Below are 21,637 nucleotides of genomic sequence, written 5' to 3'. Positions count from 1 at the left end.
GACCTTTGTTAAGTTATATGAGGTCAAAGTTAATTTTCACACATTTAGTGTAATTACTCCCAGTGCCAAGGTGTTACACAGTTGATATTTTGAGACAAGTTGCAAATGGTATAGGGGAATATTTTCAAACTTAACGGTCATGTGATCCGAGGTCACCAATGGTCAATTAGTGATAAAAAACTAGTATTTTTGCGTTAACTTGAGAACAAATTGTCCGTTAGGGTTGGGTGTTGCTTCAATGTAATCCAATTGTCGACCCGCATCTGGGTGACCCTTGACCTCAATTTGACCTCTGGTGACCTTTTCGTGTTTTGTGGATTTTTACAGTTTCGATGCTATTTTCAGATGTTAAAGGTACCTTCTGATCATAAATGTCAAAAGGTTGACCCCCGTGTGACCTTCGTGTGCGAAGTTATATGAGGTCAAAGTTAATTTTCACACATTTAATGCAATAACTCCCAGTTCCAAGGTGTGACAAGGTTGATATTTTTGTAGTAGTTGCAAGTGGTATAGGGGAATATTTTCAAACTTAACGGTCATGTGATACAAGGTCAACAAAGGTCAATTAATGATAAAAAACTAGTATTTTTGCGATAACTTGAGAACAAATTGTCCGTTAAGGTTGGGAGTTGCTTCAATGTAATCCAATTGTCGACCCGCATCTGGGTGACCCTTGACCTCAATTTGACCTCTGGTGACCTTTTCGTGTTTTGTGGATTTTTACAGTTTCGATGCTATTTTCAGATGTTAAAGGTACCTTCTGATCATAAATGTCAAAAGGTTGACCCCCGTGTGACCTTCTTGTGCGAAGTTATATGAGGTCAAAGTTAATTTTCATACATTTAATGCAATAGCTTCCAGTGCTAATGTGTGACAAGGTTGGTTTTTTTGGACAAGTTGCAAATGGTATAGGGGAATATTTTCAAACTTAACGGTGATGTGATCCAACGTCACCAAAGGTCAGCTAATGTTAAAAAAGTAGTATTTTGGAGGGAGAAAATGGGCAAAGACAAAATGTTTGAATTTTTACAGTCATGCTCTATTTAGGTCTCACCGATCAAAAATGTCAATTGGTTGACCTCCGGGTGACCTTTGTGTGTGAAGTTATGTATACAAGTTCAAAGTTAATTTTTAGACATTTAATGCAATTAAATCTCAATGCCAAGGTGTGACATGGTTGATATTTTGGGACAAGTTGTGAATGGAATGGTGGAACATTTTGAAACTTAAAGGTCATGTCATCTGAGGTCACCAATGTTATCATATCTGTTGACACGCTTGTAGGTCTCATATATTTCTTACATTTTCGATGCCATATTTAGATCTCAAAAGTGCCTTTTGATAAAAAATCCGATCACATTTTGTGATCACAAAAGTGTTGCAGACAGTTTAGTGTTGGTTACTTTATGGGAACATGTAGGACCACAATTACTAGGACTATTTGAGCCCAATCTTGCTTGATAATATTATGTTTATTGTCATATACCCCAAGCAAGGAACCACAGTGCCCTTGGTCTCTTGTTATGATTTGCTTTTTTTTTTTTTTAAACATACAACTTAACTACCTATAATTGAAAAACGTAATTCATATACCATAGAGCTGCATGGTTTGTTGACTTACAGTGCAATGAGTAATATTGAAACAAACTTCTTTGATAAATCACCGACTTTAACGTACAGTTCAACGGAGTGCACCATTCTCTCCCTGTTGTCAAGCAATCTTATAAATTAAGATTAAAATCTCTTAGCTTGCAATACTTAAAGATATACATACAGTACTTGAATGCAGCTCTAACTTATTTTGATAGTGGGTGGATCAGTGCACATTGGAGGCCATGCTGTATATTTGTAGAACATCTTGTCAAGACCCCTGACATTGCTGTTCAGGAACTGTGATTAAAATGTTAGCTGATAGTTTTTGAAACAGATTCTAGACACTTAAGTTTTTAGAATTAAATTTATGATACATTAATAAATTGAGTTAATAAATTAATCTTCACTTGAATTGATGAAATATTCTGATCAACTACAATCTTATTTTGAGAAAAGTTTGGCAAGGACACTAAAAACTGCAGCCAAACACAAATGGCATATTTGTGTACTTTACTGTGTCAGCTTCCAGTAGAAACAAATAGTCCTTAGTTTTACTCAGGACTATGTGCCTCCCCAACTTCCCCAGAATCCCCCACCCCCCACCCCCAACATTCACGATCTCTTACCAGGGATCAAACTGTGGATAGAATATATCGTGAAAATGCCCCACAAATGTGTTCTTCTGAGCCCTTGATGAAATTGATTTTATATTTCTTTAGCAACAGATGCCACTACCAGTACCATGCATACTGAGGACAGCAGTAAGGAAACACATTTTGAAAATATATCCAGCAGCAAATTTTCATTTAGTATGAATTCATAATTTATAATTTTGTTGGCATTTCTGTTCAATGTTACTTCTCTCTCTCTCTTCATTTTCTTTTGCTCTTTCTTTTTCTGTCATGAAATCTCTAAAGTGAAAAGCAAAACTGAAGCAAAAACAGTAGTAGTTGTCTCTATGTAAACTTGTTTATTTTGTAAACATGTGCTACTCTTATGACAATATTTTGATGTCAACCAAATCAGTTGCAGTGAAACTTGTTGTAGTCATTCATGCCATACTGTACCATCACTTGTGAAAATTGCAACTTAATAAGTACAGGTTTACATACATCGTCAAATGTTCACCCGAAAATCACAAAATGTTTGTGACAGGAGTTCACAGGATTTCAAAATGATTTCCAGAAATATAGAGGGTGGGCAAAATTACATGATTAAGTATCCCAGGGAATAGCCAAATACTCAGACCAAAACAAGACTACAAAATTGGTTACCATTTCTGTGTTTTTCAAACAAGAATTGTTACAAAAATCATGCTACATTGAAGTTGAAAAGCAATGATCATCAGGAATTGCAGTAGGTATAATTCAATATTCTGTAAATATTCTGACCAATTGAAGGTTCCAAGAGTTTTTTTTTTATAAAATGGTACTGCATGCATGCTTGAAAAAAAAAAAAAATAAGGAGTAGAATAACAGCATGAACACTCTGATTAGCTACTGTACTGTGGTTGGCAAAATACTCTTCTATTGGCAGCCACTTATGTTTGCAGATCATTTTAAATACATTTCAAAGAGAGTTAGTAGAATACCAGCATGAATAGTCTGAAAGTGTTATTTTTCCTTCTACTGGCAGCATTGTAGTAATTTGTTAAAAAGAAAACAAGAACTCATGTTTGCACATCAGTTGGATATTTTAACAAATGTCAACTAGTAGAATACCAGCATGAACAGCTTATCAGGCTTTGATTTCTTACCTTTATAACCCAAAAGGTAAGGAACAATTACTGTGACATGCAAGAACATTTGAAATTTGACAATTATTAATGATTAATATAGTATGGAACCATAGTAAAAGCAAATACAGTAGCTGATCAGGAAGGGTGATTTGGGTAATCCCTACTCATCACTGGTAGAATGGAATCAATCAAGTTACTGTTTTCTCCTCAATAAATAACTCACTGTATTTAATTGTCCCAAATCTCCAGCCGATATCACTTAAAACAGTCTGAACAGTTTAACCAACATATCTATCACAGCAACAAGTTGAAGATGGGGAGGTGTGGGATTGTTGGGATGGGTAGAAATGCTTGAAAAAGTTGGTAAGTTTAGTGTTTGATGCTTAGGGTGTTTTCTCTTCAGTTTCAGCATTAATGCTAAAAGTAAGACAATATAGCTTCATTGAGCTTTATGGACATGCAGGACCATGTGTTCTTTACTTATAACAAGGTTAATTGTAGTTTACAAGAACCAACCAATCTGTTTCTCTCTGCTTGATATTTTATGTTTATTCTGTAACCTCACTGTCATTAAAGAAAGCTTCTCTTGTGTGTGAATTTGTAAGCAGTTAACTGTCCACACACACTAAGAGAAACATGATGCAGGTAAAAAAACTCCAGAAACATCGAAATGCTCCTAACTGCCAGCAATATCCATGCATGTGAAATATCTAACACTTAACCTACATATCATGAGCCATCTCAATCTGCATGCTGCTAAAAAATGTTTTGTATGGTAAATAACCAATGGCTTACTAACAATAATCTGCACACAAAAATACAGACATTCTGTCTTGTGCTATAATATTTATTGAAATGTAGAGGAGGTATTTGAAATTGAAGTCAGCATAATGCCTGCAGACTTACAGTAAGTTCATCTTTAAAGGTTGGTTGGTGCATTATAGGGGACTTGACTACAGTAGGATTCACACTGGAACAATTGTAAACCCAAAGAGTGTGAATTGTTTGTCATCTTCATACTGTAGAAATATTCTGACCTAAATAGAAAAATGTAGAGATCAGTTAAAGTCCATTAAATTCAAGTTTACTCAACTAAGTCTTAAATTTACTCGGGAAAGACATAACCCTTATAGTAGGACCAGAACACATGACAAGAATTCCAAGTACTGTACATTCATAGAGACCATCACAAGTGTAATTATAAACAAATGTGCCAGAAATGTTATCTTTGACAGTTTTGAGGTTTGACTACTTGCTGTGACACGAAGCCAAATTGTCTTGTAAGTCTTTGCTGAATTGTAAAACTGGCATCACTTCTTTCACAATTACATATAAGTCGGTGGACTTCATACTTGAAAGAGCATTAATCTCCAAACACAGGAAAACTGGAAGCACTGGAGCTGTGTTAGAAGATGCTGAACTTTAGTTGCTAAGTCATATCCTGGTAGCCAAACAAATTCTGAAATTGTTTTTGCCCATTTTCCTCGTTTGAGACATCACTTTGAAGAATTTATCAACCGAATCTGACACAATCTCCTGGAATTTGCCAAAGATATTGGTGATGTGGCGTGCGGTTGACCCTTATAGACTTCTGTGCTGTATAAAGAGATAAATGTCATACATTTACACTAATTCATAAATGTCTCATAATTTTCAAATACCAATACTACATTTCTATACTGTCCTCCCAAACCATGATTTAAGCACCCATACTGACAGTATAAACATTTCCTATCCTTGATAATCTGATAGGAACATGATATTCATACTGTTCATATTGTCATTATAAGTGCTTTCAAGCACTCATACTGACAGTATAAACAGTTCCTAACCTTGATGATCTGATAGGTACATGATATTCATACTGCTCATACTGTCAGGATGAATGCTTTGAAGTGGGAAATGAAAGGTTCTGTACAGCTTATAAAACATTTTTCCAGACTGTGGATTTACCAGCCCAGGTCACCTAAGTTGTTTATTTGGCATATAGGTCACCTAAGTTGTTTATTTGGCATATAGCAGTTAATGGCAATTATTCAAAATTGCTGAATCCAGAACTGTAGTGATTAAAGCATTTTCTTAGCTCCTCTGCCTTTGTTTATTCGTTTCTGGGTTTTGGTTTATTGTTTCAATTTCGGCGTTTTGGCAATTACAATTTATTACTAAATTACTTAATAAGCATCAAATTGAATTCTTTGGGACAGAATTCCCCTAAACAATTTCACCGGCAATTCACATTAGCATGTTTTACGTCCTAACCTAAACTCACAGCAGCTCTCTTGTATGTGAGCTGTTATTCTGTGTCATTGTGAATGGACAAAACAAGTTCTGTTTAAGACTTTGAACTGTCTTATTAACAAATCTTGTCAAATATTGTCAAATCCACTCAGTATTGAGGACTATACTGTAGTGTATAAGTAGAATTCTTTATATAGTAAACAGTGCATTTGTAGCATATAACAGTGACTGCTAAAATACTTAATGGTAGTTATTCTACCAGTATTAGAGCATCTAAGAAAAAGTATTCTGAAACTTAGTGGCCCAAGACCCACAGAAAATGTTCTGGTCTTGCAGTCCTGAGTCTTATAAATGCCAGTTTAGGGATTAGTACTTTACTGGTATAAGTTTGCTCTTCATTTAGTCCTACTTTCTATTTGTTTCGTTCTATCCAAATTCATATTGACTGGATATTTTACCCAAACATTTCTTGCCCTACAGTACCTTTTCTTGTTCATTTTATATGTGAAAAACTGTATGTTTTGTGCATATTGTTAAAGTATTTCTTGTGTAATGTCAATTGGGTAATTCACTGGTAGGTCTTTTTTGCAGTTTGTTCACAGAGAACTGACCGTGAGTGCACATGCAGGTTCACTTGCTGCACTGAATACCACATACAAATTAATACCAGTATTTGGTTTGTTTAATTTCCTTTAAATATCAACATTGTTCAACATTTCATACACAAAAATGAGACACCTACTAGTGAATTAGTCACATTTCAAGGCACTGCAATACACATAAATATGAGTTCCTATACAGTAAGGAGAAAGTGGTTTGATATGCTCCTTGTGAGTGTGTGCCTTGCATTGCTTTCATATTTTTATTATTTACATATTTTATTATACGTGTTAATTTGTAATCTCTGTGTCATGCTTCATATATGGCTAAGTTCATGTGGTTATTTCAATGTATATCAAATTGTCAAAACAACGTGGTATTTAGCATAATTCAATCCTTCAAACAAAAAAGGAAAGTATACTGTACAGTACTGTAGGTAATATTTTGTCAGTGAATAGCAAATCATTGGTTTTTTGGTAATTAGGGATCTTTCTTTCCTGAAGTTTTGTTTTTCTGATTTTTGCTATGCCCTCTAACATATCTTTTCAATAGTTGTCACATAAATTTCATGATATATACTCTAGAAATCTGCATTATTTTCTTAAAAATAAATGCTTAACTCACCGTTAATGTTTTTGTCTCCTGGAGAAATTCCTTATGATATACAGTATAGTATATACTGAAGGTACAAAACATCATGATCATGCCATGTTTTCCTTTCAATACAGAATGGTGATGTGTAGCATGCAATTACCTGTTGAAAATTTGGATGAAATATTGCATGTTAGTGAGGTCTGCTTGCTGATTAGATATTTGTTCACCCCTTGTAGAGAAATATTGAATTTTCCCAGTTTATCCTATTCTGCATTTTGGACTGTGGTGGCATTATCATTTCATTTCTTTCAGCTACTGAATCAACAACTGAGAAATCGGGATCCACAACTACCAATGAGCCAGGTAATACTGAGTGAGAAGCATCTCATTTACTGTACCTTATGAACACAATCACCTAGATGATTCTAGGTTGATTGTTTCTTACAATTCTCCTTTCTCCCTGGTTGTTTTATGTATACTGTATGATTGTTTTATTTTAAGCTTAATTATTTGGTGCTACTAGGAGTGAGTGCTTCTGTGTGATGGTTTTGTCTTATATGCTCTGTGCTAACTTACACTGCACTAACATCAAATGCACTCTTCTGTTATCCTATCGTATCTTACACTGCATGTCCCCCTATTTGTTTGCTTTGCACTAACAGCTAATCTGATTTGCATAGTAGTTTCTCTCATAATAGTAGGTTAATTGCCTCACTGGTGGAAATCTCAAATTGCTACTGCCTCTCTGTTTAATTAATATTGCTATTATACAAGCTTACAGTAATACACAATAAACTGAACATATTGACATTTACCAAAAGTTCCAGCGAAAAAATAATGTAAAGCAGCCTTTTCAGGAACTTTTTCTCAAGTTAGTGATAAATTTCTCTAATTTGAGATATACAGTACCATGAGGTCAGCATTGTTTTATGCAGGATTCTGCATAACTGAAGTATACAGGGGAGACAAATCTTGAAGCTGTTTGTGTCCAGCAGATGCAACCTCACTTTTTAAGGGGAAAAAACATATCACAGGTTTACAAAACATCTAAAAACATATCAATTACAAACTAACATAAATGGTTTCTGCTGTGAACAATTCTTAATATCTTTTGAATCCAATCTTCTATGAAATATTTACATGGATTTGCAACTTACATCACAGGGTGCATATGCCTATCATTTGCCTATAGAAGCTATGTGGGCATCCTACTGCATATTATGCATACATTGCACATTGTCCAGAAATTGACATATCTTTGCTGTGTTTTTAGTCACAGTTAACACATCCGACTTATTACATGATACTACTGTAAGCAATTATTTCTTTGCAAAAAAACCCCCAAAATATCAACTAAATGCCCATTATTATTATTGCTAATGTCAGGTACACAGTTAGGTTTTAAAATCACAATAACAATGCTGGATAGTCTATTTTTGACTGATGCAAGGAACACATTCTGAGTGTCCTGGTGAAAGTTGCTTCCACATCCATACATACTGACAGTGAAATGTTTGGTCTGCTTTATCACTTCTTGTTTTCCTTGGATTGGAACTTACGTGGTGATGTGAAGTTAACATATGTGTTGATAGTGATATTGTGAGTCATATTCATATACATCCAGATCTTGTACTTTTAAAAAGGTAATTTGATTTTGAAGAAAAATGTGAAACATTTGTAAGTGCACTTTTGTGACATCACATAGGTCTGTTTGTCTCTAATGCACTGCAAAATATGTGTAAATACTTGATGTTAATAGGAATAAGATTAGTTTTATCTGTCAAATGAACATTATCCTTTTATATAATATGAGCAAGTAGTTAACATATTATATTGGTTTGAAATTTAGAGGAGTTGTCCACCATTCTGCAGTTGTGAGAAAGGAGATGGGCAAATCATGTTTTGGTGTATGAAAAATACTGTAATGCTGAATATGACACCTTGTAAATGGTGACAATTAACTTAAAATTATCTTACAAACTTAATTGTTGTTGGATCACCACTGACAAGGATCAATCACAATTCTAACTTACCGTAGTTCATTACGCATTTTGTTGTAAATGTTGAGTACTCAACATTTTGTAAAGATTTTAGTAATTTTGAATTCATGTGAATTACTGGTTAACTTTAACCATTTGTGTCCATATAGGTTTAAGACTTCTCTAAACGATTAATTTCTTTACTTGTTCATTTGATTGCAATTGGCTTGTTTTGTTAAGCGCCTAGAGCAGCTACTTTTGTTTCAGATTTGGCGCTATATAAATCCACTGTATTATTATTCATAATCTTAGTTGATTTCTTGTAGAGGCATCTTAGCTTGAATGTTCATTTTCAGCCAAGTATTATTTTCTCTGTTGGTTTGTTAAGGTGGTGTTCATTCACTTGTTTGTAAGGCAAGGGCTGCCTGTATTTTCCTCAGTGAAGCGAATAACTTCTCTTTGTTTGAAGATAAACATTTGAAAGTAAAACATTTTGTGTAAGACTTATTGTATTTTGATTCCAAGGAACAATTCATATTCCACAAAAGTTAGAAGTTCATGAAGATAATGTATCTCTAACTTTGAAGATCATACGTAGTTCTGAAAATTTCCTTGCAAAAAGTAAATGAGTATACAATCAGTTCCTTCACACAAACTTCCATTCTTCTCTGAAAAGGTGAAATGGAAAAGCTTTCTTTCCATTCTGCTGATAGTATTTCTCAGAAGTAACTTCTGAAGCAGCTTTAAATCCAACAGCGTGGTTTCACTGGGGCCCGGGGATTAATTTGCTGTATTTGTACACTGTACATCATTCATATTTGACATAATTATTATAAAATTGTGCCATTGGAATGTTCGCATGAAGCAATATGTAGTAGTTGTTATTGTGGTTTGGGAGGAAAACTGGAGTCGATGGAAGGAAAAAAGCTCAAACTGGCATACAAGTTTGTAACCTCACAGCAAGTCTCACCTTTAATGTCTGGTGGCTTCCAAATGTTGAATTGGAAGCCCCCCGACTTGTAAGTTGTAATTCATAAGCCCTTACTTGTTTCTCCCTCAGTTTTGGTCACTAAAGTGTCGTAAAAATAACTGCTGATTAATATTATTATAATGTGAAAATATTGATCCTCTGCTTTATCATACGTCATCCAAGAATCATTAGTTTTGATAAGTTTGGACGATGCCTTAATTGATGTTATCTCATACTATAGGCAAACATGAACCTGCATGTAACGGGGTCGTATCATGCAAACATAGCCCTGAACACTATTTCAGTGGTGTGCAATATGGAACCTTATGGATCTTGGGATGTCCAAGCCCTGATTTGGAAACCAAAACAAAGCCTTGGTAAATTCTGTACCTAACAGTCTTCTCCTCTTCCTTCGTTTTCTGTTACCCTACCAAAGTTATACAGCTGCTGATAATAGGACAAAGTTTGGTTTATAATTTATTTATTTTTGTAAACAGAAACAATTTCAAAACATATGTGTCACATCAATGAAGATCATCTCATGGTGAAAGCGTCTACTATTGTTTAAATACTCAGTAATTAGGTTTTTTAGCACTTAACAGATGTCAACAAACTAATCATGTTATTTGACCAATATAGCTGGTCTCTCATTTCCCTTTCTTCATTTTACTGCACCCTATATATTCTTGTACCCCATATCAAATTCAGATATGTATGTATCTATTGTATGTCCACAGTACGTATACTTTTATAGCTATATAAATGTACTGATAAGAACATGTTTGTTTTTCCCTGTGATGAGAAAAATAGAATTGGTCTTTGGATTCCAACTATGTGATAGCTGTAACATCACATTTAATACTTTGTTTTGCGGTGTTAGGTGCTTTATTGAATTTGTTTCCTTGCAATGAAGCTTTGCAATTATGCCCCTTTAACTTAACCACTGTTTACTCTCAACAAGCTCCAGTCCTGCTGGGCCTTAAATGTTTCATTACCATGAATTTTCTGGAAAATTACTGTCCTAATATTTTATTCTACTTGTTAGAATTTTAAACTGTGCCAGAATTTTTCCAGTTAACTAATCATTTAATTAATATTAATATGAAAACATTTCTGGCAGACACAAAGTAGTAAGCACATCGAGTTATTAACTACTTGCTCATCATAACCTTTATGTGGTGAAAAATGTAGGAGGTTGTCTTAAAGGAGGAGCAACCTAAATATTACTGAGATTCCTTAAAACAGCAGTAAGAAAAAAATATTCTAATTGGGAGGTATCACTAATTAAATATTTCTTCACTTGCAAGGTTGAAGACTTAATCAAGATTGAATGTGATATCCTCCAACCACCTTTTTTTATTTTAATTTTTACCTTTAGTTTTGGATATATTTATTTTAAAAAATGTAGGTGGGTTCTGTGATTTCTGAATCTAAGATATTGGTTTCACCTCAGTGTGTTCAAGAAGCCTGTTGTTCCTTCACAGGTCAAAGGACATTGAGATCAACTTCATATGCTCCATGGCAAGTTATATCACTATATGTCTGGATATGATTGTAAATTCAAGTAATTAGAACTATACCATGAAGTAAAAAGAAATTGTCTTTAGCAATTAACATCCTTTCTTTTCTTGTTTATTGCAGATAATGGTGGTTTAGGACCAGGGGCCATTGCCGGCATTTGTTGTTCGGCGTTGGCAGTCATCATTGCCATTGTAGTGATAGCAGTGATAGTGCTCAAGCCTGGTAAGTTTGTCTTTCACATTTACATTTGAAAAGATATTTACAGGATTGAAACTTTCCATTTACACAGGAATCAGTGGAATGCTGAAGCACAAGTTTGAATTTGTGTAACATTCAATTGACTTTTGCTCATATATTTTAGGTCTCCTTTTTTTTTCCATTTATTTGTGCCTTTTATGGTAAACATCCCCCATGTACATAAATTACAGAATGTAAGCAATGTGTTGGAGGCTTGTAATTCCAGTTACTAAATGCATTGAGAAAAGTCTTGGATAATATAAACCGAATGTAAACAATATACCCTTTACACATGTAAGTAGGTAGCTTTTTAGTACATTTTTGCAGAGTATGCATCCTTAATGCAGTGTGAACCATCCTCTTTGTCTGGTTCCTAATAGAGACTGTCTAAAAGTGCACATAGCTGGAGCACCACATTGCATAAACCTAAAGCTCACTAATAGATTAAAAAATAATAAGCGTGTATTACGCAACAGTGCAAATAAGGATTAAAGTTGAATCTGACCATGCAATGGATCCATGTCGCTCACAGAAAGGGAACCAAAACAAACTTCATCAAAGCAGTGCTAAAATCTCATTTCTGATTGTGGATGTCAAAGTTAGTTTGAGGTCAAGAACGGTAAAACTCTGAAAACTTTGTAAATCTAATAATAGCAAGAGTAATGCATTGATGAACTCAACTAAGTACTACTGTATACTGTAGTGCATGAACCTGCCTGATCCCTTAGAACCAGGGTTTTGAAGTCTACACTAACGAAAATCTTTGTTTGGAAGGTTAGTATTGAAATTTCTCTTACAAAGTGCAGCAAGGAATCACAAAGGCATTGGCCAAAACTTATCTACAGGATTTTTATAGAACAGTAGCATACATACGTCTATCCTCTACACATTGCATTGGAAATCTTTCAAGTTATCAGTATGCATAAACATCATCCATTATTTGACATTGCTGTTGGGAAATTTGACTACCATGTTTGTTTCAGATATATTTAGAAATAACATTCAAAGAATTAAGGTTTTTTTTTATTTTAACAAGATTAATTTTGACCATGTTAATGTGGCATTTCTTATGATCTGCCCTGTTTGGGATTGTGATTTGTCAGTATGTTGTGTGCACTGAGTTTCTAAGCTATCTCTTTAGTGACTGTAATTGTGAACATATTCCACCTAAATTCTTGGATGAATGTTGGAATAGGCACAGTGTTTGCATTGTTTAAAGGTTATCAAAATTGTCTCTAAGTTTTTAGCATTGTAAAAATGTCTCATTGGAGTTCTTAAAAATTGGTTCAGATGCACAGACTCTCACCCTTCAAATTGTTCTTATTTAATTGAGGATTGTTAAGTAATATGAAGCTATAAGATATCTCAGAATACGAAGAAAATAAAATTGAGAAGGTTGCAGAAAATTATTGTTGAACTACGAACAAGATTTTGACATGTACAGGGTACGTACGTGCAACGTAATTTGGGGGAATTGCGATGAAGTTTTATTGCGTTGTGTAGGTGGTTCCAATCTGCTATTTACTTTTACATAATTTACCATTTACAATTTATATGAATGTGAATTGAACATTATCATTGTATGAAGTTGTGGGTGAGTGTTGCCTTTCATGAACAATCATCTTTGGGGCAGATTCTCAAGGAAGCTGTGTATTTTGTCCATGCCTGCTTCTGACACTCCAATTTCTCTCTATAAGACCGTAAGTTATAGTTCTATCATCTGATGAACAAGACCACTTAGATTTGAAGATAACCTACTCTATACATTGTACAACTGATTTGACACATGTCATGTTTAGTCTATCAAGTTCAAAATGTGTGGATAGTATTCGTTTACTGATGATGTAGCCTCTTTGGCCAATTTACACCAAGTTCCCAGTAAATGTGGCAGATTGAGATGTTTATACCCAAAACACTGGTGCTTTGTAGTTTAACTGGCGTACGCTTTTGCTAGACGCCTGGTCTGTGTATCGCGAACATAACGTCTGGATGCGTTGCGAAAACCTTCCATGAAGATACTGCGACAGTAGCTATATATCGAAACTGTACCGCATCAGTGAAATTCGTGAATTTGGCCGATTTGCAACTATGATAAGGTGAGCAGTTCAATAGATTATTTTGACAGTTTTCTTTTTTCCGCTGCATGGAACATGGCATTCATTCTCGTCCGCATCTGGCGCATCCTGAGTTTTGGGGGAGGGTTATCTGAGAGCTACTTGTCTTGGAATATTGGTCAAGTCTACTATCGGAATACATGCATGTTTTAAACATCTGTTGGTAGCTTTATTTGGTGAAATTTGAGCCCTTTTCACAGGCTAATGAGGTGAAATATCTTCCTTAAATTTATAGACACTTCCAAAGTACAGGGCATCTGTGGTTCCCAGGATGCGGTACTTTTTGAGTTTGCAAGATCCTGCATGGAGCCTGTATACTTCAATTTGGCTTTATTAATCATTCGGAATAAAAAATAAATATGTTCATCACAATTGATCAGATACTTAAAACCTCAAACAATTAGTGTAACTCTCAAACTTCCCCAATGCTCTGTCTGTTAATGTGCCTTTGTTGTGCTGGTAAATAAAACTTTTAAGCTATATTTACTGCATTATCTTTTGTGTAACCTGGTGTTTTTGTGCAGTGCACTTGTTTGTTCAATATTGGGCAATCCACAGGGAATTTTCACAGGGGATTCCCCCTGTGCAATAACAGCTGTGAATTCCCATGGCATTGTACAAGTAGCTTACAGGTTATCTGTGTTAATAGATATCTGATATTATACCCAAAAATAGGTCTATAGCCAAATTTGTTCAACCTACAGACAGATAGAAATTATCATTTGACCTGCTAGATTGATAATTGTATATTTTAAACTTTGAACTCATATTTTGAAATTGAGTCACAAATGTTTTGTTAAGCCCTGTTTTTCCATATGGAGTGCCTCCTGGCAATGTGGGGAGGGTTGGGAAAGGATAATGGGGAGGGGGTGATTAAGAGGATGGGAGGTGATGGTGGGAAGGAAGGAGGGAATCAATGAGGCATAGTTTGTTCCATCATTTATCTTGATACATTATTTTTCCTTAGCAGTACCTGTCCTTTCCAAGACAAGTAGACTCTCAGCGGTTGGGATGAATCTTGCCTCCTTATACAACTCTGCTCACTAAAAAGACAATCTAAAAGTATCTCTAAAGAAGGACCACTTTAGTCGACCCTGAGGAGGAAACCATTCACAATATCCTGCCAGAATTATTTGTTTCAGTTATAATGTCTTTGAGACTTCACGCTCAACAACTTAAAAGAAGGAATACCTTGGCACACTGTTTTGTAGTATACACTACTCACCAAAGAGTTTCACAATTTCCATCTAAATTTCACTTTAAAATTTAAATTATTTCATTTTCATATACCAAGGGCGACAAAGTCAATCCACGTTTTCAGCACAATTCGTTCACACAGGTATAATTTTGTAACAGACCATTGGAGTTTATTGAACAGTGGGAAATATGCTTCAGTTTTAAGTTAAGTACAATTTAGTTGTGCAGCAGCTTCTGTTGAAAACCATAAGACAAGGAAGCCATAAGGAAGTACTTGTTCTTTCCATTTATTACTGCATAGCACTTCACAACACACTTCTCAAAGTACATGGTAACAGCTTATATTATAACCAAGTCCAAAGTAAAAGTGTCTGATGTTGTTATCTCTTTGGCAGGTGTTTAGCATTAAACTGGAAGACAAGTCTATGCTAAAGTTCATATTCGATTCATAATAAACCCTGTTATATATTCCCTTGAATGTTCTACTGTATCCTTCAATGTGTCGTAAAAACACCAAGTGCAAAGTAACCATCATGCGTTTGCATTGTACAGTACTTACGTAGTGTATGGAGCTGCCATATTCTTTGTGGTGATAAATTATTTATGTCTAGTTTACAAAAGTTGCAAAATATTCTCTGAAGAGTTTTGGGTGATACTGTTTAATAGCTAGGTGACATAAAGTATAAATACATGGAAAGAGAATGTGAGAGAATAGCTTTAAATTTCTTTCATAAATCAATTATTGCCTGTAGTAGTGCATTTACTTACTAAAATGTAGTGCACTGTGTAATGATTGCCCTGATGAAACACAGTTTATAGTTTACATATGAAAGGAACATGCAGGAAGAGAAACAGGGGAAGTGGGGGGGGGGGCTTTATGGCTAGAGACCTGAAAAACAGATGGGGGTATTTTCTTAGCCTAAAGTCTGTCCTAAAACATCACAGAAACATCATTAGGAGTTGGTTTTTTTTTTTTTGGGGGGGGGGGGGAGGCCTTTGTTTGTGTTGACCAAAATTTCGCTATAGCAGTGTTAAAAGTTACTTAAATGTCCTCATACATTCCACATCTAGTTTTTCAGCCCCAGTGGACTTTCCCATTCTATTTTCATTCATTTGTGTAGTCTCTGTTATCAACAACATTATGGTACGACAGATATATGAAAAAGGAAGAGAAAATATGTTGGTTTTTCCTGTGTTAATTAAAGCAGGAAATAGAAAGTTTAAAAAGAGGAGGAAATTATTGACTAGATTGGCAGGATTCCAACAGGCAGTCACTTCAGGATATGGAAATTATAATAGTTAAAGTTTAAAACAAATGTTACAATGGAACTAAAAATAGAGGCAGCAAGGGGTACATATGATTCATACCCATGCTATGAACCTTTCAAATGGTATCCCCATTAATGGTTGCTAAAGTATCCTAAAACTCATCAAAACACATATTACTCACTATGATGCCATACCTACTACAGTACATCACAATGAATGCATGTAATTTGTTTATGTCTCTCTGTATAGTGTGTACATTTTTTTACTAGCTGCATTTATCTCAACTGCACAATCCATATGTACAGTATACGCCTTTGGAAGGAGGCAGACATGTACGGAGGACTGGCAAGATGTGGGATGTAGGTTTTGTCAGTGTAACCAGCCTGACTGATGATATTCGAAGATGTTGAAGGGGAATCAGTTAATTCATCAAAAGAGAGCTACAGAAATCCACACGGGATGAGATAAGAGAGTGGACCATGTATTCGGTTGCCTTGCTTTCGAATGTGTGAGAGTTTTCTGAGCTGGAAGCTGATAGACTTGGAAACCAAAGATATGTGATCCTTGAGTGTCATGTTCGAATCGATGATCACGCCGAGATTTCGATGTTTTTTATTTCGGATTGACATGGGAATTACAGACTGGGAGAGGAGATTGTGAGATCTTGTACAGCATCAATGTTGTGCCTAGTAACATAAACTCAGAATTACTCCCATTCCGTTTTAGTTTATTCTTTGTCAACAAGCTATGCACATCTTTGATATACTCTTCCAAACGTTTGAGAACTGAGATCAGATTATCTACAAGAGAATGCCAAAACGTTATTGATACAACATTATTTTAAAACTATGTGGTCATGATAAACATATTCAGTAGTTTTGTGTCAGTGTGAAAACTTTAGGTAGGGGTTATATGTACAGTAGATCATAATAAAAATATTTTTTGTTGAGACAGCCATTACAATGTTTTCAAGAAATAGAGAGTTTGATTTCCCATGGATTAGGCCTTTAATGATTCAATGTTACATGAGTACATGAATAGCAGCAAGGCAAACAACAATGGTAGACAGTTCCTCATACAATTTTGCCCATAATGGTAGACAACTTCATCCTACAACTTTGCCTAAGACTCAACACAACTACATTCATACAGTGTAAATGTACTGTACATAAGCATGATGGTTTTGTTCACAGGGAAAGGCACCCAAAGAGCTATTGACATTTGCACAGTGAATATAGAAGGCAAACTAGCCTAGATCTCAGTTGCTCCGTAAAAGTCACTGTATTACTGACTTTTGTGTATCTGTGCAAAAATAGAAAGAAGTCAGTAAATAGGTGCAGTCAGGTGTGGTTGGTTGTTGGCGCTCTTTACATATATATCAAGGGTGGTTAAGTAGTAGCAGAGACCTTGCCCGGAAAGATCAGACTGCACCAGGCTGTGCTGTATGTAGTATATATTGCACAGTGACATGTACTTGTGTAGCTGTTTAATCATATTGATGACATATATGAACTTTGTACTTTGTATTTACATATGAACTGTGCAAATATGTGGGTAGATTTAGTAAATCAGGTAACATGAAACTAGTTCATACTATTAATGTGTGCATGCACAGGGAACAGGAGAATAGTAGTTCATACTGTTTATATGTGCATGTACATAATACAGGAAGCTACTTCATAATGTTAATTGTGTGCATGTACAGGTAACAAGATGCTGTAGTTCATACTGTTCATATGTGCATGTACAGGTAACAATATGTTGTAGTTCACTGTTACTTTGTGTATGTACTTATTACAGGAACTTGTTCATACTTTTAATGTGTGTACAGTATGTAAAGGTAACAGCTAGGAGACTAGTCCAAACTGTTATTGTGTACATGTGCATGTACATGTAACATAGTCATTTCTGCACGACGCGTCATGTACAGATATATACTGAAGTATACTTATTTGTGTATCATGCATTGGAGATATATTTATATATATATATATATATATATATATATATATATATACATATATATATATATATATAAATATATATATATATATATATATATATATACATACATACATACATATATATCAATGAAAATCGTAATGTGTTGGAAAATCAAGAACAGTGAACAAATTTCCAGCCTCCACCGGGATTCGAACCCCGGCCTCCCGCTTTGTACGCGGACACCCTAACCAACTAGGCCGTGGACGCTGATTGTATGTCCAGAGGTTCTAAACCGGTAAGGAGGTTCGTTATTCCACTGTAGGCGTTTGTCACCTGTATCGAACAATACTAGTTCTGTTTTCGGTGACATATATTGCCTTAATCCAGAGATCAAACATGATGCTAACCAACTCGGAAATCATTTGTGATTCCTAAAGCCGGATCTCGAAAGAGATACTTTGAACAGACTTTATGTTAATGCAATGGAGGTAAACGACAAAGGCAAATGAATATATATAAATGAAAATCGTAATGAGTTGGAAAATCAAGAACAGTGAAAAAACTTGCAGCCTCCACCGGGATTCGAACCACGGGCCTCCCGCTCTGTACGCGGACACCCTAACCACTAGGCTATGGGCGCTGATTGTATGTCCAGAGGTTCCGAGTTGGTTAGCATATATATATATATATATATATATATATATATATATATATATAGATATAGATATATATATATATATATATATATATATATATATATATATATTTATGATATATATATATATAAATGAAAATCGTAATGAGTTGAAAATCAAGAACAGTGAACAAATTTCCAGCCTCCACCGGAATTCGAACCCGGGCCTTCCGCTTTGTACGCGGACACCCTAACCAACTAGGCCATGGACGCTGATTGTATGTCCAGAGGTTCTAAACCGGTAAGGAAGGTCGTAATTCCACTGTTGGCGTTTGTCACCTGTATCGAACAATACTAGTTCTGTTTTCGGTGACATATTTTGCCTAACTCCAGAGATCAAACATGATGCTAACCAACTCGGAAATCATTTGTGATTCCTAAAGCCGGATCTCGAAAGAGATACTTTGAACAGACTTTATGTTAATGAAATGGAGGTAAACGACAAAGGCAAATAAATATATATATATATATATATAAATGAAAATCGTAATGAGTTGGAAAATCAAGAACAGTGAACAAATTTCCAGCCTCCACCGGAATTCGAACCCGGGCCTCCCGCTTTGTACGCGGACACCCTAACCAACTAGGCCATGGACGCTGATTGTATGTCCAGAGGTTCTAAACCGGTAAGGAAGGTCGTAATTCCACTGTAGGCGTTTGTCACCTGTATCGAACAATACTAGTTCTGTTTTCGGTGACATATTTTGCCTAACTCCAGAGATCAAACATGATGCTAACCAACTCGGAAATCATTTGTGATTCCTAAAGCCGGATCTCGAAAGAGATACTTTGAACAGATTTTATGTTAATGAAATGGAGGTAAACGACAAAGGCAAATGAATATATATATATATAAATGAAAATCGTAATGAGTTGGAAAATCAAGAACAGTGAACAAACTTCCAGAACAGTTAAAAAATATATATATGTATGTATGTATATATATATATATATATATATATATATATATAAATAAATATAAATATATATATATATATACATATATATATACATACAAACATACATACATATACATATATATAAATTAATACATATGCCTACCTACATCGTCTGTGCATGGTCACTCGGTGGTTACATAATTTAACTACTGTGTGTATGATGCATATTTCACATACATACCTGTTACAGTGTTTACAGGGTAGATATGGGCGTGATCAGAGGAGGAAGATATTCAACTGAAGTTATGGTTTTATGTATTCTCCCTAACATACCAAACGCATACCAGAAATTTAATGCACATTTACATGTTTTAGAACATATAATAACCTACCTTTTTTTTATAAAGAACGTCTGCATTGTATTTTTTCACTCATCTAGGTTGACAAAGCTGAGGGTAACAGCTCTAGATTTTCTGACATTGACAAAATAAGGCGATCAAATGGTTTATTCTGAAGTGTCTCGAGGTGATTATGGAAAGGGAGATTGTAATGGGAGATACATATATGTGGTTGTTGAATAGTATGCATGTCTTCCTTTTTCCTGCATGAGCCTTCACCTTGTACGTTTCATGAAACAATCATTTATTGGCTATGGACACCTTTGGGTCGCTCACATACACTTAATTCAGAGCCTTCGTTAATACAAAGTTCTGTTTTTCTTTCTGCATTTGTGTTAGAACTATTTAAATGCACTGGTAATTACATTGGCTACCACAACATGTACTGTAAACCATTACAGTATATGACATTCAGTTGCAGTGCATGTGTTAATTATTGTACGTAATGCACCTCTGGGTCACTCTTAGCTAAGTAACATGGGCACCGGGTCCTCAATCAAACATCCACTTGGTGGTAAGTATATGGAAAGGTTACAATCAAACATAGCTAATAACTTATTGTTCAATGATAAAGTAGTAAGTGATGTTTTTTTTTTGCACAAAAATTTCTCCTGTGTGACATATTGGCTGTATTTTTTATTACTATACAGCTAATGTATTGCGACACTTCAAGTTCTCTATTTGCCTATGTTTCCCTATGTGTGCTTCAATGTGCCTAATGGGTAGTATATGTTTTATTCCCTGCAATACTGTTACAGTCTTACAGTACATTAATCGACCTCTGCACAACATAAATTCCTTAGCTGGGAGAAACTATAAATTGTATAGCGATTAAATAGATCAAGAAATACTGGGCACAGTTGAAAGCATGTCCATATTAATATATCATCTACTAGAGCGTTTGGAAAAGTGCTGAATAACACTCACTCAATTTCGATACACTGTATCATAAATACACAATCTCTTCTCATTTTGCAGGTGAAGGTGGCAGCAAGTCTGAAAGGTAAGTATATTATTGTTAGAAGATGTTATCTAGTACCCACTCTCAATATAACGACAAGACCAAGATAGTAACCTTGAAAGTTTGACAGCAGTAAATTGTTATTCCAATTTTGTTTTAATTCAAGGAAGTGAAAACTTATTTAAAGAATTATGATTACAGACATAGTTAAAGGTATACATTTAGTGACTTTGCAAATGATCAAGTTCATGCTAGAATCATAAAATAGTCAGGCTTTTGTAAAAACAAACATCAATTAACAGCAGCTGATTGAAAGGTTTTGATTACTTGCCTTAGGCAGACAAGTTATATATTCATTCAAGTTTGTGGGCGTGTGTTGGCTTGCGTCTGTGTGTATATGCTACACCTTGCTTGTAACCAGGATATCCCAATATAGGTTATCTCTGAAGTTCTGTGGTTTGTGGCTTCTCCATAATAAGCACAAAAATATACCTATTTCTAGTGGTGCATCAGAAAATATCAGTGACAATTTTGGAAAGAGCTAATGTTTAGTGCCAAACATGGTATATGTTCGGGATGCATTCGGGATCACCATTGCTAGAACATGCTCTAGTTATTTATTTCCTGTCTTCTAAAGTTCATCTGCAACTGATAGTAATTCAACTGCTAAAAAAGTAACTTTAACGGAAAT

The 21,637-nt window shown here is 35.0% G+C and overlaps 2 protein-coding genes across 18 annotated transcripts in view; one reads left to right on the top strand and one right to left on the bottom strand.

Moving 5' to 3' along the window:
* The window catches only part of LOC139977545 (uncharacterized), a 270,650-nt gene that overhangs the window by 121,972 nt on the left and 127,041 nt on the right, over positions 1 to 21,637 (bottom strand). The gene's annotated exons all lie outside the window — the stretch shown is intronic.
* LOC139977552 (uncharacterized) overlaps positions 1 to 21,637 on the top strand; it is a 94,948-nt gene that overhangs the window by 63,015 nt on the left and 10,296 nt on the right. For 3 of the 11 annotated variants that reach the window (XM_071986948.1, XM_071986952.1, XM_071986946.1), the window contains 4 exons: positions 2,313 to 2,402; positions 7,076 to 7,126; positions 11,354 to 11,455; positions 20,964 to 20,988. In XM_071986948.1, coding sequence (XP_071843049.1) covers positions 2,313 to 2,402; positions 7,076 to 7,126; positions 11,354 to 11,455; positions 20,964 to 20,988 — 268 coding nt within the window. The remainder of the gene's footprint in view (positions 1 to 2,312; positions 2,403 to 7,075; positions 7,127 to 11,353; positions 11,456 to 20,963; positions 20,989 to 21,637) is intronic. The other 8 variants (XM_071986954.1, XM_071986949.1, XM_071986956.1 and 5 more) reach the window with 5 other exon arrangements.

The sequence above is a fragment of the Apostichopus japonicus genome, chromosome 12, assembly GCF_037975245.1.
Source record: "Apostichopus japonicus isolate 1M-3 chromosome 12, ASM3797524v1, whole genome shotgun sequence".
In the NCBI taxonomy this organism is placed as follows: Eukaryota; Metazoa; Echinodermata; class Holothuroidea; order Aspidochirotida; family Stichopodidae; genus Apostichopus; species Apostichopus japonicus.
This window is presented reverse-complemented; position numbering and strand designations above follow the sequence as displayed.